Raw genomic sequence first — 19,597 nt, 5'->3', positions numbered from 1 at the left:
CGGCTATGAAAATGAGCACGGTTACATAAAACAGTTCAAAAGAATTTTCCAGCTTTCATTTCTTTCTTTCTTTTTACTACCTACACTCTGACCATCACATCTCTGGGTCATTAATGCAGACGAAATTTGATGGTTTTTCCTTAAAAATTAAAAAGCTAGAAAATAATTTGTATACACACATCACTTTCTCTCAATTCTGTCTATAGACAGTAAGCACCAAATTACGGCTGCGTATCGACAAAAATCTGGCGACACGATACGCATCATCATACAGGGGTTACGATGCGATACATTGCGATCCCAATGAGATATATTAGGAGATTTCTTAGAATATTATTTTAGGTAAGTGGTCATTAAAAACAGACCACCTTATGCAAACCTTAGCAAAAAAATAAAAAGAAACAGAACACGGTGAGATCTGCATTTGCATTCATTACATCTAAAATGGCAGTTAACGCAAACCCCTTAAACCTACCCATACCATGAGACCTGTGCCAGATTTACCCGTACCACACCTTCGCGGTATCAGGGTAAATGCAACACGTTTAACACGATTAGTATCATTGCACCCAACATGGTCATTTAAAAAGATACAATCTTTTTTAAACATATGCACATAGATGTTAAAGACACATCATATTAAGTGGGATATCGCCATTTTAACCAATTCCCAACAAATCGCACATGGCGTTGGCGCAAGTCAGTCAATGCTGCCAGCACTTCCGGCGGAAGTTATAATACTAATCGTTTTCCCAGCAGCACCCCCAGGAAACACCTGGATATTCTAATGCTACCATTAGTGGCATGCCCTTATGCTAGTATTTCCTGTCACTGTTTAAGTTCAGAGATAAGAAGACTGCTTTCTGTCTAGCGATCGGAATATAAACGTAAAACTAAAAAATTGCCATTAATCTTAAAAAAAAAAAAAAAAAAAAGAAAAGTAAATATTGATATTGCGTTTTTGAGAATCGATACAGTATCAGCAAACAAAATATCGTGATACCCACATGTACCGATATTTTCCGACAACCCTTTAAACAAATATATATTCAAGTAAAGTCAAGTTTATTTGTATAGCGCTTTTCACAACAGACATTGTCTCAAAGCAGCTTTACAGAATTTAACAGTTAAGGTGAACGATGTGTATTTATCCCTGATGTGCAGCCATGGCGACTGTGGCAAGGAAAATCTCCCTTCGATGTCATGAGGAAGAAACCTTAAGAGGAACCAGACTCAAAAGGGGAAACCCATCCTCATTTGGGTGACATCAAGACTGTGATTATAATTATAACTGATTATAATAGTGTGCTTCTGTGGATGTTTCACATATGCACAATTTGTCCTTGAAGAAGCAGCACAAAAACACAGTTTAACAACGCATTTACCCAAAAATATGTCTTGATTCAATGAGACCGACGGCAAAGTTGATATCACTACGGTGTGATCACATCTTCCCTTATTGCAGGCCAGCTCCAGCTGGTGATGTGCAATGACTCAGAACGCCACTGAAAATGTGCTTTACAGTGATGAGCGGTGATGCTGGGGAATGAAATGAAGCCGTAAGCCAGGAGACGCTCCAGTCTCTGATGAACAATTATGTTTCACAGATTCCTGCCTAAAACACTGGACTATTTCTGAGTCACTGAGGTCCAAAATGGCCACATTTTCACCTTGGAAAAGCAGAGAATCTGACCAAGAAGCATAAATGAACCTGCATGTGCCAGGATGCAGTAATTACCTCTGTCTTTTTAATCCATTGCTTTGTATTTAGAAGTGAGACAATGCCAAGAGAATAAACTCTTTCTTTCTGAAAATTACCAGCTAGGAGCAAAGCTAATTTCACTGAAGCCTGAGGACCAAACTATAGTGTACAGGTGAAAGAAGTTGTGAAAGAAAATACTGAAAAGATAAGAGGCTAGCAGCCACCTCCTTCTCCTTTCAATGAACTTCAATTATTATGTTTTTTAAAAAAACAACTGATAGTTGGTTAATAGAACTTTCTGCAAAAAACCCTACTGATAGTTTTTCCGGGTTAGGTTATAAATTACAAAAGCAGCCTCTAGAGGTGACGGCATGTGCTGTTTATATGAAGTGATTTTATTCTTTTTTTATTATTGTTCATATTGGATGTAACTGTTTTTATCATTTGTTACTTTTTGTTTCGGTTTGAATGCATGGTTGTTTTTTTTGCCTCAATATTTATTAATAAAATGTATATATTCATATTTATTTAATTTAGCACATTTTCCTGATTCAGTAGGGTTTTTAATTTTTGGTATAAAGTTCAGTATTATTTTAAATGCATCCATTAATGCATAAATTTTAATGTATCCATTAAAAAAAAAAACTCAATTGATTATTTTGGTTATTGACAAGTACGATCCAACCTAGCTATCTGTAAAATCCATTAATGTTCGACCTTAAGAACAATGAGCTTTTTAGTCAATGTTATAGATTTTTAGATGTGTTACAGATTCCTACTGTTTAACGTTGATGCTGAGCTGCCAGTCAAGTGGACATTGTTGGAGTTGCAGATTTCTGTCAAATGCAGTGCAAATCGTTCACATATTTAAATATTTATATTGGCCAGATGGTACATCCTGAGCTTTCCCAGTTCAAGTCCACAAAAAATAGCCATAGTAGCCTTATAAGGAATACAACAAACGTGCAGAAATGGGAATCAAATGAGCTATTTGAATATGTAAGCTGATTTAAAAAAAAGGACCAGAACAATTTAGGTCTAAGCTGACAGCATATATGTCCTGTAACAGTTTGCAAAGCTCTACATGACCATCATATCCCAATCATCAAAACATGTCCGTTTCCAGAATGAAGAGAAAAGCTTTTTCAGTGTTGGCATTTACGGAGCCGATCAGTGCCAAACTAATAACTTGCGTCAGAGGTGTATTTATAGCTGTCAATTTGTGGCCTTACTCAGTTGGAAAGAGCCCTGGATCATGTTGTTTGCTGATGGTGCCTGAGCCATGTGAGAAAATCCTCCATTCATTGCTCTCTCTGGGCAGAGCCTAATCTCTATTATTTTAAACAGAAAATCTTAATCTGATATATCTGAGATATCAGATATATTTCCCCATCATTTGGATTTTGCAATAATGAACTGTTTATCAGGCAAAGGTTCATGGTTTAGTTATTTGGATAAAATGAAAGCAAAATCAATGCAAGCAATTCATTATTTTTTTTCCTTCCATCTATCCATTCATACCTTCATCCTTCCATCTTTACTCTTCAGAACTAGAAGTGAGGTGGGAATCCATGATATATGAGACACCATTTAATGGTAAAGCATCACAACTAGGGGCATTTTTATACACCTAGTAGTTTTTAAAAGGTGGGATGAAACCAGAGAACCAGGAGGAAACCCCTGTTAATGCAAAGTGAACATTAGAAAAGTATTGCTGAGTGCCCACTTTAATAGTCCTTTTGTGCTTGTTGCTTGTCAGGCTGTACAATCTATTGTAACACTGTAGGATCTCATTTGTCATAACGTTAGACTGTATGATGGTCAAAAACAAGAAAAATACTTCTCTAAAGTTTTACGTCATCGATCTGTGACTCCAGTGAGTCCATCCTGTTCAGTGCTGCCTCTCTCATTAGAAGAACATGAGTGTTTTCAGCATGTTGAACTAGGGGGGTTATTTTCATGGTACAAAGAGAGCTGATTTGCTGAAACGAGCCAGAGATCAGCACATAGATGGCTTGAAAACACTGGATTTCTCTCTTTCTGGTTTTCCTGCACTGCCTTCTACCGGCTCAACAATTTCCTGAGGTAATAATTAGTTTTTCTTTAAACCTTTGGAAAATAAACCAATTATGCAGCCTCACCGAAAAGCGAACGTACCTTCTTTTTGGATTTGAAGACGTTGCATCTGAACACGTTGCTCTGCCCGTCTCTGGCTATATAACTGAAGATTTTAAGATCCTGTGAATCGTGTGACACGTAGAAGATCCTGTGAAAACAAAAAATGGATTCAGAATGGCACCGGTGCTCGTGGGAATTTGTGTTGATAACAAAATCACACATCATTTTATACATTAATTACTTCTCAAAAGTGAAAATGCTTCGAGACCAACACTCATCCCAACATCAATAGGACAGTGGTCTGGACTTAAGGTCGACCGATTGATTAGTTTTGCCAATTAATTGTCACCGATAGTTTATTGCTGGAACTATTGGCAAAAACCCATACAGATAGTTTTTCCGGGTTGCGTCCGTTAGTGAAGTGGCCTCTAGAGATGAATCGCTGACTAGAAGTGCTGTTTGTTTTTACACGTTTATGCACAGGGACCACTATATTATATTTATTGTTTATAATTTAAATAATTATATTTATTAATTAACATTCATATTTATTTCATTTAGCACATTTTAATAATTCAGTACTGTATTTTTTTGTGTGTAATAAAGTTTAGCATTATTTTACACAAAGTGTTATGTTTGTTTTTTTTATCCAGTATCCATTTTAAAAACTATCGGTTGATAAATCGGTTATTGGTAAGTACGATCGAACCGAGTTATTGGTATCAAATAAAATCCACTATTGGTCGACCTTTAGTCTGGACATATTCAAATCTAAGCAAATTCCTGTGAAAATATCATACACCATTAACAATACAAGTTGGCTGAAAAACCATTGTGACCACAAGTCAGCATGAAGAGTAGATTGCAAGCAAAATATGGCATCGGCAAAAGCTGCCTCAGAGTGAATGAAATAAAATGTCTACGAGAGAAAATAACTGCTATCAGTCACTTCTTCTCGAGCTGTTGCTCATCAAGTGACTTCGGGTGCCTTTCTTTAAAAATAAATAAATAGAAGAGCGGAGATGTTTGCTGTGATTTTAGCGTTTGTTATTCTGCCTGGTGGTTGCAGTGCGTTATTAAAAAAGGTGTGTGTGTGTGTGTGTGTGTGTGTGTGTGTGTGTGTGTGTGCAATAATACCAGTGTCAATCTTCTGTGCATCAGTAAACCTGCTTTATTTATCACAATCACCCTGATGGCCATCAATCACCTGGTTTATAATGAAACTTCTAAGCATTGTATGAGAGTGAGCTGTTTTCCATTCATATCTCATTGGAATAATCAGTAAAACTGTACTAAAATATATCTATAGAACCATGCAATACATGTACATGCCAGTACAGTGTTCTAACAGTAGACCGCAGAACTGTTACATATCCGCAGCAATTACAGTTTACAGATACTGAGATGAAGATTATGTCCTTCAGTGAAGATTTTTCAACAAATAATCTAAATATACAAGTAGTAATATTTCTTTGTTGCTATAATCAGTGGTGGACAGGAGCAAATTAAATGTAATTCGTTACTGTACTTAAGTAAGTTTTTCACGTATCTGTACATTTCTGAAGTATTTCCATTTGGGGAGACTTTAATATATTTTATATCTTCCTTTTTACTCAAATACAGTAAAATTAGTTTTTTTTTGTAAGTAGTTAAGTCAAATTATTTCATTTGAATAGAAATCAATTAGTGTTTGACTTATTAGTATCATTCATAGATTTGTGCGCTAAGAGTAACTTTGGAGTCTTTTTACATAAACTAAGTTGATTAAGAAAAGAGTCTGGTGACCAAAATAATAATAGGAACGTAACAGCCATAATAAATGATAGCACTTTGAAAACTTAAGCACATTTGAAGGTAAACACTTTTGTACTCGAGCGAAAGTGTAAAGGACGCACTTTTACTGGAGTCATTTTTTGCCTACTTTACATAGTTTGTGTACTTCATCCACCACTTTCTAGAACTATTTTCTTTTTACCAAAAACTATTAGGATCCATTAGAATATATTTATAGACATTAAGTGGGTAATGCAGTGCCTCCGTCTGTACATTTACTGCTCTGAATATCTACATCTCAATTTGAATTAAAACCAGAAGTGGAGGAAACTGAAAGGTTATTGCAGGTCAGCTTCAGCTACATGACTCCAGCTCATATTTGTTGTGAGAGAGGTGCTTTTCACTTGAACCCACTTCCATGGGTCGTGCAGTATCTCTACTTTTCTTAGCTTAAAATGTGTTCTAATTAATAGATTTGGTTCTATTTAAAAATCTAGAACTCTAATTTAAAGCAACACGATGCAGACAAGAGTGTTACTAAAGAACTAAAAGTTTACTGACATGATATCGGTTTGTCGCAGCAACTCACACGGTTTATTAATTTATAATTTTTATTTTTTTGCATTATACTGAATTTCATTCATGATGGACAATTCTAGTCTTAACCAGATGCCCTGTTAAGTTTATTTTTAAGCATACGTTGAGAGAAAGTATAACAGGTCATTTAGTTAAGACTACAATTGTGTATTTTTTCATAAAAAAAAAAAATAAAAAAAAATAAATAAATAAAAAAAATAAAAAAAATGAATCTATTAGTTTAGAGGCCCCAACTAATTCGCCTGTATTTGGTTACACCCCCGAAAGACATAATAACTAGATAACGGAGGGTTGTGGTTTCCAACACTGTTACAAAATGAGAAAATTAGGGATCATCTGTTTATACTTCACAACTCTTGGGTGCGTTCAGGCTTCACACACTCAACCCTGGATATATAATAATAAAAAAAAAATATGAGCAGCATTATATATATATATATATATATATATATATATATATATATATATATATATATATATATATATATATATATATATATATACACACACACACAGTAAAACCCCGTTGTACGAGCAACCTATAGTACGAGCAAACGGAGATACGAGCGTCCTTGCTCGCAAAATTGTACCCTATTTCACAAGCAAATTTCGAAGGCATGAGCAAACCCACGCTGCCGGTTCCCCGTTTTCGGCGGAGGGTCGCATCAGTCGCTTAGTTGATGACGTATCACTCGGTTGCTCTTGTTGTTCAGTGCAGCAAAAACTTCACTTTTTTTAGTGTTATATTTTTATTTCACTAGAAATCTTGAAAAATGTCTCCCAATAAAATCTGAGATGGTGCTGTGAAAACGAAAGTAAATATAATTACCATGGAAACCGAGGAGGTTATGAGCGTGTTGCGTGTCTTACACTCGCAATCAACCACTATCACGAGTAAATGTTAAATTATGTTAACATTACGGTAATTTGCGGTGTATTTGTTTGTTAAAACAGGCTACAAATACTTTTTAAGTGCAGAAATAAGCGATCGGATGAGATCTCGGAACAGATTTAATCACTTTTACATTCATTCTTATAGGGAAAATTAGTTCGAACGTACGAGCAAATGGACCTAAGAGCAATTTTCAAGAACGAATTATGCTCGTCCAACAGGGTTTTACTGTATATATATATATATATATATATATATATATATATATATATATATATATATATATATATATATCTCATAATGCTGCTACCACGATGTGGTCATCTGAGAAATCGTTGAAAACCCTAAAGATTCCTATAATCTGAGACTAAAATCTGGAGTATTTCTTTGCCGGTTGGACATGTTCTCTAACAGCCGATTAACAGCCATTGCGACAATTTTTTTCCTCCGAGCGTCAGAAGGCTCTTTCCTGCCGTGTGACTTCTCCTACAACCACCATCAAAAGCAAGAAGCTGCGAACCCGATGACGCAATTAGCGCCACAACTTCGAGCCACCTCAGGGAAAATGTCGAAGCAGACCATGTCGAGTCAGGTGTATATATATATATATATACACACATATACAGTACAGATCAAAAGTTTATATATTTTATATATACAGTACAGACCAAAAGTTTGGACACACCTTCTCATTCAAAGAGTTTTCTTTATTTTCATGACTATGAAAATTGTAGATTCACACTGAAGGCATCAAAACTATGAATTAACACGTGGAATTATATAAATAACAAAAAAGTGTGAAACAACTGAAAATATGTCATATTGTAGGTTCTTCAAAGTAGCCACCTTTTGCTTAGATTACTGCTTTGCACACTCTTGGCATTCTCTTGATGCCTACTTTGAAGAACCTACAATATGACATTCAGTTCACTTTTTTGTTATGTACAGTGGAACCCGGTTATGTCGATGTCCTAGGGGGTCGCCAAAAAGCATCGAGGTAACCGATGAATGAGATAAACGGAAATCAAAATGGCGGCAGTATATTAACGTGCTTGAAATTTCTTTATGTACATGATGTGCGTTAATAAATGAGAATGTGCATGCACGTGTTTTTGGAGGGTTTTTTTTTACACAACAGCGTTGCCGCGATTTGTTTGATGAAGGCATGTTATAAAAATACATACAGTACATGTTTATCTGTCAGGAATCCACCTGCCACGCCCCCTTCAGCCCCCTTCAGCGTGTCAGGTGTTTTCTCGGCCGCTTTCTCTGAAGCTCCCGGCTTCAATCGCGCACATATGGTGCTCGTTTATCATCATCACCAGCTCCTATTTAAACTTCCACACTCTCACTGTCCGTTATTGTTGGTATATGTTGGTTCACGCCGGTCGTTGTTATCGTGCATGCGTATCCCGGTACGTGTCTTCCCACCGGCACTCTCTCAACGGCTGCTCTTTTCTTCCCGAAGCGCACCATGGATGTGTCCAAACTTTTGGTCTGTACTGTAATATAATATATATATATATATACACACACAGTACAGACCAAAAGTTTGGACACACCTGCTCATTCAAAGAGTTTTCTTTATTTTCATGACTATGAAAATTGTAGAGTTGAGAGAAAGACTTTCGGTCTGTACTGTATATATATATATATATATATATATATATATAAACACACATCAGTAGCACTCAGTTACTAAGAGGGCAATCTAACATGGAAAAATGAATAACGTAGTAAATGTGATGGTGGAAAATGTGGCGAATGTAGTGAGGAGGTTAAAAAGCTGGACAGCTGGAAACTGCTTGACGGTGTGCAGGTTTGTGTTTCAGTGAAGCCTGGATGAACAGTTTATCGTCTTTGTGTCAGAGGATGAAAAATGAAGGAAGTGCGGAGGAGGAAAAGGAGACTTGTATAAGGCCCAGCTTTACGCAGCCTCCATTTCCAAGACGTTTACATTCCTGAAAGGATTCGCCATTCTTAATCGTCGCTTTTTAACACATCGTCACTGGCATCTGCTGTTTAAAGAATGAAGCTCAATACAGTGGCCTTTTTTAGGCAGATAATCAATGACGGGGGTGCTGTAAAGTGGCCTGACACCATGTAGAATTACTGTTACAACCCTAAAGCTGATCCGAGACCATTTTAAAGTACAACACCAAAAGTTGTGTTTACTTATTAATAGACGTCATTTTTTTTTACCCATTAACACTTAGTTGTTCCACATCATTGAATCTATGAAACACTTGCCATCACTTAAATATGCAAATCCATGGCAATTGTTATGTTCATTAGATTCTGCATGCGAGTAAAACTCAACACCTTCTGCCCCATCAGTATTACTAATTCAACAGCGCAGAGGTATAACTGTCGATATAAAGCCGTGGATCAAAGTAACTCTATTAAATTGCCGCTCTGCTGAGTCACGGCTCATTATTTCAGGCAGGATACTGAGATTCATGGCATCACTGCAGACCCATCTGACCTTTCCGGTCAGGAGATTTATTTATTTTTTTCCCTTGGGGTTCACATTTTCTTTCCCGCATAAGCAGATTAGTCTCTGACCCACTTCCTTAGTAATTTACTCAGAAATTGTGATTGAATTATTTTTGCATTGTGCTCGAAACCCTCTGAATAGACCTGCATTTGAAATAAGTGAGCAGGAGATGTGGTGCATCAGTAATCAAACTACCAGCTGTAGAGACACAATTTCCTCCTCTATCTAGTTTTTTTTTTATCATGACTTAGTGCGACGCAGCAGGCTGAATTTGAGCTGAGCTCAGTGGCATTTTAGCAACCGTATAAAAAATTATAGTTACCAGTTACTCATTATTATCTTTAAAGCATATAACCTATGCACAAAATTCACAGTTTAGTACGTAACTTGGTTTTTAAGTCATGGTATATTTAAAGGGGAAAAGAAAATGCAAAAAAAAAAAAATAAGTAAATAAAAATAAATCCGCTGTTTTTTTATTAACGTCATTTATTATTATTAACGTGTGCGCATCGAGAGTTTATTTTATTTTATTTTTTTTTTACTATTTTAATTAAATTGCTTGCTTGGCTTAAATAAAAAAAAAATTATATATAAAATGTAATTGCATAATCGATTAAATAGGCACAAATTTCTTTGATGAAATCAAATTAAATGAATAGAATATTTTTATTAAATAGTTTATATTTGTTAGACCCCAATTAAGAAACACAAAAGTGTGTATATAAGTGTGTTTGTTGGTTGTTCTTTTACATTTAATATGTAATTCCAAACAAACATCTTCACATTAGGAGCGATTTTTTAATCTGTTTATGTGGCACTTGTTTGCAACTTATATTGCAATAATACATAATAAAAATGATCATGTATTAGAGCGAGTACAGCAGGACTGTGGTATAAATAATTACTAATCAACAACCAAAATGTTCATATTTTATTTGTTTTAAGGCAAAAAGGACAACAGAAAAATGACATTGCTGCTGAAATCCTGTGTAATACTGCATAACGTTTCTTTCAGAAGTGGAAATTTCTTTGTCTCTGTGACTCATTTTGTCTGGTGTCTGCATTACAATCAATTAATCAATCAATCAATCAATCAATTGTATTTATTGATTTTTTTTTATTTATATCCAGCCATTTGACGGTTTTATTTTCACGTCTCATATTGACGTTTATATTTTGTCAGTGGTTGAATCTTAAATGTTTTCTGATCGAGGTTTAAGAATGTTAACTGTGGAATATTTTGTGTAGTATATACTAAACATTATAAACGAATCAGCTGGGATTTAAGTTGGTTTGCATTGGAGAGCGAAAGAAAAAAAAAAAGAAAGAAAAAAAAGAAAAGAAAAGAAAAGAAAAGGAAATAAATATATATTTTATATTATATTACTATACTATATTTATATAGTTTTAAAAATTTTTTATAACTACTTTTCTTCTATCTTTATGGTATAAAAAAATTTACTCTAACCTATTATTTGTATGCTAATGTTAAATCGTTTCTTAGGCAATAATTTATATGCAATATATTTAAAATAAATAATTAGCATTAATATAAAAGAAAATAAAGAAAAAAAAAACAGGTGCTTTTCGCATGTACTTTTACAGCACAGTTTCTTCATATTGATAGTCTGGGGTGGGAGTGTAGGGTCAGCCAGGAAACAGCACCCTTGGAGCACAGAGGCTCAAGGGCCATGCTCAAGGGCCCAAAAGTGGCAGCTTGGCAATACCAGAGATTAAATCCCCAACCTTCTGATCAGTCAACCACAGATTTGCCCCAAATTCTTTTTACAAGAAATATTATGACGAAGCAACTCAGGATTACTGTATTATGATACAGCAACTTTTATAAAGAGAATAAATAATTATTATAAAAATAAATAAGAAGAATATCCGAAGCAGTCATTTTTCCAATGTTTTTGCGCCCCCTTCACCAGCAACCCACAGCAATATTTTATAAACTAATGATAAAAAAACCCGCACATGCTTTCGCTTTCTTCCCTATAGCAGTGTATTTGTAGCTGTGATCAGATCTGTGTATCTCCTGTACGAGATCTGACATGCAATAATCCTCCTTCAGTCCTAAAGCAGTACAACACAGAGGACCTCATAAATCTTTCACAGAACTGGTGTAACCAGCAGAAAAGGGCTTCGGATCACAAAAGCAGACATGCAATGTGAATCATAAGAAAATGAAGAGTCGGATTTCTAATGTTTGGCTTTACTTCTGCTTGTCAAACGCAACCCTGATGCTGGTGCTTAGTTTCGGTTGACTGGCAAAGGGAAAGAAATGTCATCATGGCTCTTTTGGGAATGGCAAGCTCACACGGTGAAGGATCTGAGAGAGAAAGAGGCTTTTTAAATGCCATCATACCCTCCTCGTTCGGCTCTGCCGCCTCGGCCCCTCCCCTCTGCTTCATTTTACACGCTCACTTACGTTACCGACGTTAACATTCCTCACGCTGATCGCACATTATCTACTGCAATAAGGAGTCAAATCAAAGTTAAATGTAAATGACTGGGAATACCAGAATGGATCAGTGAAGATTTGCTTAGAGATAATACTTCATCTGAATGGATTCAATTTGCAGCACACTGGATTGTAAAATGACCGTGACGTGTGTGCGCGTGTGTTTTACGACCAGGAACAGCTTAATAAATAGCAAATAAAATGCAGCCCTGTGTTGGAGCACATGACCCTATTCTGTAATTCATGATTTACCGATAACGCACACACTTTATTCACTTAATATTGTGTAATTGCAGTAAAACAAGTGACTCCCTGGTATCTCAATTATAATATTATTAATGATAAATTATAATATTAATTATAATAGCATATAACATACTGTTCCTGTGCTTGAACAGAATGCTTTGCTACACTACGCTTTTAGGACACTGGTCCTGGCTCACTGGTGCTTTAATGTTTCTACTGGCAGCAATCATAATGATTTTTAGCATGTTTTAATCAATCGGCGGATCGTGCTGCAAATTAGGCCGATTATCAGGCAGGCACGTCTGACACTGTGTGTGCACGTTCTGCGCTGGCATTACAAGAGACATAACTTTACCATTCCAGCAGGTGGCAGTAGTCTGTATTGCGCATCCAAACAGGGAAACCGGAAGAGCTCGAACTGTGAATATATAAAGCAAGCAGCTTTTAAACCTGCCGCGATCATTACGAACAGATTCCTGAAGCTTTTTGCAATCGTGTCCGCTAAGTTGCAAAGGCGAGCACAAGAATGTCAAGTGTGTCCTTTCTCGTTTGCTCATTCGCTAAGCTAAATAGCTAATCGTAGTTCTCTTTCTCGCCAATGAGCTCCACTCTCCGACCAGAGCCAATGGTGCGGGAAAAAACGAAAGCTGACAAACGCTCAAAAAACCCTAAAATTTGTTTAAGCACCACTGTTATGTAGCACTGCCTTAATCCTCCTTGTAATGGAATTCACCAGAGCTGCACAGGTTGTTACTGGGATCCTCTGTCACTCCTCCATAATGGCATGTGTGAAAGACACATGGCGCTTCTCCACCTTCCTCCTCAGGATGCCCCACAGGTGCTCAATAAGTCTTGAGACATACTTCTCCACTCCATTACCTTCACCTTCCTCAGCAAGGCTTTTGTCATTTTGCTGGTGTGTTTGGGGCCGTTATGTTGAAAAAACAGTTTCTAAAGGGAATCATGTTCTGCTTCAGTACATGTTGGAATCCATGTTTCCCTCAATGAACCGTAGCTCCACAGTACCAGCAGCACTCATGCAGCCCCAGACCATGATGCTACCACCACCATGCAGGCTGTAGGCAAGATACAATTCTCTTGGTAACAAGTTTTAAGCCAACTTCTGCTCTGAACACACAGCACCCGAGTTGGAAAACCTCTGTATGACCCTGGTCACTGTACTGTAACTTAGTTTCAGGGTGTTACTGATCTTCTTATAGCCTCGACCATCAGTGTGGAGAGCAACAATTCAAATTCTCAAATTCTCAGAGATCTTGGGCATGAGGTGCCATGTTGAACATCCGGTGGTTAGTATGAGAGAATTGTACTCAAAACAAGAAATTGTAACTGCTTTAATACATGATACTAGGGGTGTAATGGTACAATAGTATAGAGACGCTATACCCTAACCCTAGGGGTGTTATGGTACACAAAATTCATTGTTAGGTACGTAGCTCTGTCATTTCTTTTTAAACGCACTTTATTATTAACAATATTTATTAACAACAGTCAATATTTTTTAAATAATTTTAAACAAAATGTCTGCTTGATTATATCAAATAATATTTTTGTCAGGATTTTCTCCTTTTAAGAGAAATTCTTGAAGCCGGATGCAAAATGCTAAAAATCCATAGCTCTAGCGTATATGTAAGAGGGTGTACTCACATTTGTTGCCAGCTTTGTGGACAATTATGACTGTATGTTATTTTCAGAGGACAGTAAATCTGTACTGCCACACAAGCTGCACATTGACTACTGTAAAAAATTTATCCAAGTTTTATTTTTATAGTATTGTTCCTTAGAAGATACTAAAATGGTTGCTGGAATGTGAGGGGTGTACTCACCTTTGTAATATATTGTATATCTATTCACCCAGCTATAGCTCTATCTACTGATCTAGTCATCCATCCAGGTATTGATCGCAGTGTAGTCTCCTTCATATAATTCTAAACAAAACTCCCCATGCAAACAGCCCATGTTGCAAATCCGTTTATGTGGCATGTCACCAAGAAAAGATCCTGTAACTCGTTACCATAGAAACAATAACATGCAATAGATGTAGTGTATTAATGTAAAGCCACAACCTGCTTTACAGCTGTTTTAAAGATGCTGTTATGGAAAACTAATCAACCGCATTGAAGTCGCCCGTGATATAATTCAGAACGTCTTAACAAGCATTCACAATATAGTTTGTGGAAAAAAAAAAAGCATTTCCACAGCCTAATAAAAATAAACACCGCTCTGACGTTTCAGCCGCCTCAGCCAATGTCAGAATATTGGACAGACAAGTTGTCAAGTTCCAGCAGTGAATCCCCGCCAGGATGATTAATGCGTGTTGATTGGGCTGGCGGAGAGGAGTCTGAGGGAGGCCAATCGTGCTTATAAAGTCTGCATGCCTGTAGCTGGGTTTTTTTTTTTTTTTTAAACAAAAAAGGGCCCTAACCCAAATAAGCTCCTTTCAATTTTAATGTGATTAATACGTTCCAAACAGTACATTCTCCACAACTGGGGACTCGTTCCTTCCCTGGCTTTAAGGTGATTGAGAGATTTATAAAGATCTCTAAATGTGTGGAATAAAATGTCAAGAAATTCCACTGCTGCTCATTACTGTGCTCATAAACACACAATGCACGGTGAGTTCACATTCAAAATGGCATCCTATTTACTATATGTGCTCTGTGTATATATACACAGTATATATACACATATCTGTATATATATACAGTAAATATGCAGTACTGAGTTTGTTTAAAAAATAGGAATAGGAGTGTTGGGATGAACACAGAACAGGTTTAATGATTACAGCAGCAATAAAAGAAATGAAAGAAATGAAAGGAAGGAAGAAAGAAAGAAAGAAAGAAAGAAAGAAAGAAAGAAAGAAAGAAAGAAAGAAAGAAAGAAAGAAAGAAAGAAAGAAAGAAAGAAAGAAAGAAAAAGAAAGAAAGCGAGAAAAGAAAGCGAGAGAGAAAAAAAGAAAGAGAGAAACAGAGAGAAAGAAAGCGAGAAAGAAAAAAGAAAGAAAGAAAGAAAGAAAGAGAGAGAGAAGAAAGAAAGAAAGAAAGAAAGAAAGAAAGAAAGAAAGAAAGAAAGAAAGAAAGAAAGAAAGAAAGAAAGAAAGAAAGAAAGAAAGAAAGAAAGAAAGAAAGAAAGAAAAGGTCGGCTCTCGTGTGCTACCATGAGGAACAGTAAGACTGGGAAATGTTTCCTCAGTCACATTCCATGTCTTCTAAATACATGCTGTTCATAACAGCGGCGTTGTTGTGATTGTCAGCAGCAGATGAAAAGAAAAGTTTTGTTTGTGAGCTGCACTTGATCTTCTGCCACTGTGTGATTTGCTGTGTGAGCAGATATAATGAAAGCCAGGCTTTTTTGGACTCAGACATTCTTCAGTGGGAGGGTTGGTGGGAGGTTATCAGTAGGGAGGGACAGAAGCAGAGCATCCCCTAAACATTTATGCTTTTCATTAGCAGAGCTCAGAGTGCCACAAATCATGCAAACAGCTGGCTGGCCTTTTAAACCCTTCAGGAATCTGGCACAACAGAGACCACTGAACAGCAACACAGCCACAAGAATATAGCCACTGAAAGCCTTTTTCAACTGCCTTTCACACGTTCCCAACACACACACACACACCATAGATTCATAGCGAAGTACAGCTCACAAAGACATAAATCTAAAAAAAACTATCAAACTGAGGAGCTGCTTCACAACTAAACAGCAGGATTCTTGTCTCAATTAAAGTGCCTCTAGTTACAAAAGATTTCAAAAAGGCGCACATTGTCACTGTCCATTTACCATCAATTAAATGAAGAATCTGAGCTTCTGAAAATAGCTATTACAGAAATAAACAACAATCTTGAGTTTATATTAAGAATAAGCATATAATTGTATTTAATCAAAAGAAAAAAAAACTGAATTATTGATTCGTTTTTCTCTAAACATTTGTATTTAACAATAATGGAAGGAGTTTCTGTCAGTGCAAGTTTTCCAGACATGGCAGGATTTATGGCATTAGTCAGACACCCTTTTCCAGCACGACTTACAACTGAGCAGTTAAGAGTTAGGGGCCTCGCTCAAGGGCCCATCAGTGATAGCTTGCTGGTGCTGGGATTCGAACTGGTGACCCTATGATCCAGAGTCTAGTGTCTCAAAAACTAAGCTTCCACCTCCCATATACAACTATAAAAGCATAGCATACATGAGATTATAGTAAAATCTAATCATTGGCAAACTAAAAATTGTGATATATTAGAAATAAAACACTTTGGACTGCTGTTAATCGAAATATATATATATATTGACATGACATGGACAGTGAAAGACCTAAAAATGGAACACACAGATGTCTACCAGGACGTCAGCGCATCACATTTAGCATTGGAGAGCAATCTGAAGTGTAATTCCTGCTTTTTATCTCTCTCTTGATTGTCACAATCATTGTGTTCAGAGTAAAAACATGGCTTGGGTCTTTCACTTATTCTCATCAGCTGCCCAAGAGATCAGTAATTAACGTCTCCACGCCCACGCAGCTGCACTCCCACTCACACGGCTAATGACACCTTCTTCTGTCTGTTTGGATGTCCATGTTCCTCCAACACACACACACACACACACAACCACACAGCTGTCACCATCTACTGCTGTGGAGAACTGAAACTCTTAAAGAAGCTCAGGATCAGATCTTGTGAACTTTGGTTGTATTTTGGTACTCAGGTGGTTACTGAGTGAGAAAATATCTCCTTACATGTTTTAAGCTTTGTGAATGGAATCGTGTGTCTCCGTAGTACCATTAAAGAACAACCCCAACAGTGTGCAACTCCTGAGGAGAAGATTCAGAACAAAGGAGACTTTTCCAAAGTTTTGGATCATTTAAAAGAAAATGAATTATTTGAAATAGATTTTTATATTTGTATTTATATTCAATGCGTTTAAAAGTCTCTCTGCAGTGGCATGTTTTTAAAGCCTGGCGATAAATACACGGATTTAGTTCGTGGAAAATATTCCGGAGACCAGAAAACCACATCCTGTGCGAGATTTAATCAATAAATACATGAGTGAGAATAATTATGAGTTTCATTAAACGAATATTTTCCTATAACTTACTTCACCCGGCCACTGCGGCGCAACTTTTTGAAAGCAAACGTATTCGTATTTTGATGTAATATGGCAATTAAATGCACTGAATGGGTTTAGTGTTCACTGATATTCTTTTATCCAATTTCAGCAATAAATATGTAAATGTTTCTAAGAAGAAAAACTGATTACTTGTTCATTTCTGATATTTTCTCTCTTAATTAATATTACTCTTTAATAAATAAAAAAGTACTTCTCGTCTTAATACGATTAATGGAGTAATCGTTAGAATAATCGATTATTAAAATAATCAGTTTTTAATTATAAATACCCTGTCCTTCAATATATTGTTTCAATTTATCAGTATCCTTCTGCATTGTAAACAGGAGACAATACAATATAGAATATATATATTTAAGAGCTATGCAAAATATCGTCTAATTATCATTATTGGCAAAATCCCTGAAAATATCGAGATTTCTTTTTCAATATCGTGCACCTCTATGCCTTGTTATTATCCAGTCGTGGTGCAACGCTACACAGAATTCATGACTCGGTATGTACAGTATCTTTCGTTTTTTAAATCGCGGTTCTGTTCAATTTCGATATTTTTTGGGGAAGAAATCCAAAACATAAAATTGTGTGTCGTTTTTTTTTTTTTATTACCGCGGTTAATCATCAACATTTGCGAACATCAAGAGTTCTTTAAAGCAATTTTAAATCAAATGCCTGTTCGGTTAAATAATATCGAAAACAATATTTTATACGTAAAAATTTATATATAAAAATAAAATAGAATAAATGACAATAGAGTACGCAATCAAATTCGCATTATTTCAAGTGTTTAAATAAAATTAAATAAACAGACAAATTGAATTAGTTTACATTTGTTAGATTTCGTTCGAGTAATACAGATTTATTTGTCTATTTATTTCAGAAAACTTTACAAATCTCTTCATTCCTTACATCACACATTTATTCACTCCCTCGATATGCAGAATTGATAGGATTTTCTCCTTTTAGGAAAAATTCTTAACGATAGACATAAAAGTCTAGATCACTAGACTGTAGTAAAAACGTTTTTGGGCATTACAAATCGTCGCCTCTTCCTGACATTGCATTTTTACGACAGTTAAAGTAGTGTTATGGATTTATTAGGCAACATTTTGTCCTCAAAGTTGATGTGTTAGAAGCAAAAGAAATGGGCAACCTTTACACCCCCCATTATAACAAACAAACAATCATTTACATCCTTGTCAATGAATTATGTCAATAAGCGAAAGGCGGACACTTGTTATTAAGACACAGCTAAATAAAACAATGCACCAGACTGCATGAGGCAGTGCAGAATCTGTGAATTGCTACAGATTGGACAATCACTGCAGATCTTTATTTAAATGTAACTAGTGCTATTCGTACAAGTGTCACTTCCACTATGCTCCTGCGTTAATCAGTGTAACTCTATATCTCAGGCATGGTGTGCAAACTGAATGCACTGCAGTAACAGGCCCTTAAAATAAAGCGGCACTCCTGCTAGTCCTGCACAGTGTGAAATTGAACAGCAACATTTTCTGGAAGTTTTTATATTTCCTGTGGTATTGAGGTCTTCAATTAGAGCAAAATGAGTTTCAGGACATTTTTCCGACAATCAATTCTGAAAGCACATTCCTTAAAAAAAAATAAATAAATAATAATAATAATTACAAAAATACAAAAAAAGAAGCTAAATGTTAAAAGGTTTTTAGTTTTTCATCTCTCAGCTGAAAGATCTACACTAGATCAGAGTATTTAACCACATTATTTGGTACAGGGGTGTCGAACTCAATTGCACAGGGGGCCAAAACTCAAAGCACACTTTAGGTCACGGGCCGAACAGGATAAACATTTATTGAACACAATAAAACAATGTTTTTTTAACATAAATATGAATAAAAACAGACAGGAATATTATTCCAGAATAAACCAACTTAAACTTTAAAAACCTTAAAATATTTTGCTCTCCATTAAAATATAACCTGTCAAATTTATACAAGTTAGAAATATGAACAGCTAACCCAGCCATTATGGATGCACCAGCCAGTGCACTCTTAGTGCCGGTCCCAAGCCTGAGTAAATGGGGAAGGTTGCGTTAGGAAGGGCATCCAGCGTAAAAACATGTGCCAAATCAAATAGGCGATCACGAAAGAGAATTTCATACCGGATCGGTCGAGGCCCGGGTTAACAACGACCGC

General features: G+C 36.1%; 1 protein-coding gene across 4 annotated transcripts in view; it reads right to left on the bottom strand.

The window, feature by feature from the left end:
* nos1apa (nitric oxide synthase 1 (neuronal) adaptor protein a) overlaps window positions 1-19,597 on the bottom strand; it is a 159,326-nt gene that overhangs the window by 56,105 nt on the left and 83,624 nt on the right. For all 4 annotated transcript variants that reach the window (XR_014537646.1, XM_083567087.1, XM_083567086.1 and 1 more), the window contains exon 5: window positions 3,860-3,968. Coding sequence is in view for 3 of the 4 variants with exons in the window: in XM_083567087.1 (XP_083423213.1) it covers window positions 3,860-3,968 (109 nt within the window). In the remaining variant the exon portion in view is untranslated. The remainder of the gene's footprint in view (window positions 1-3,859; window positions 3,969-19,597) is intronic.

Source organism: Silurus aristotelis, assembly GCF_946808225.1.
Source record: "Silurus aristotelis genome assembly, chromosome: 2".
In the NCBI taxonomy this organism is placed as follows: domain Eukaryota; kingdom Metazoa; phylum Chordata; class Actinopteri; order Siluriformes; family Siluridae; genus Silurus; species Silurus aristotelis.
The sequence above is the reverse complement of the archived record's forward strand: the minus strand, read 5'-3'. Positions and strand labels throughout refer to the sequence as shown.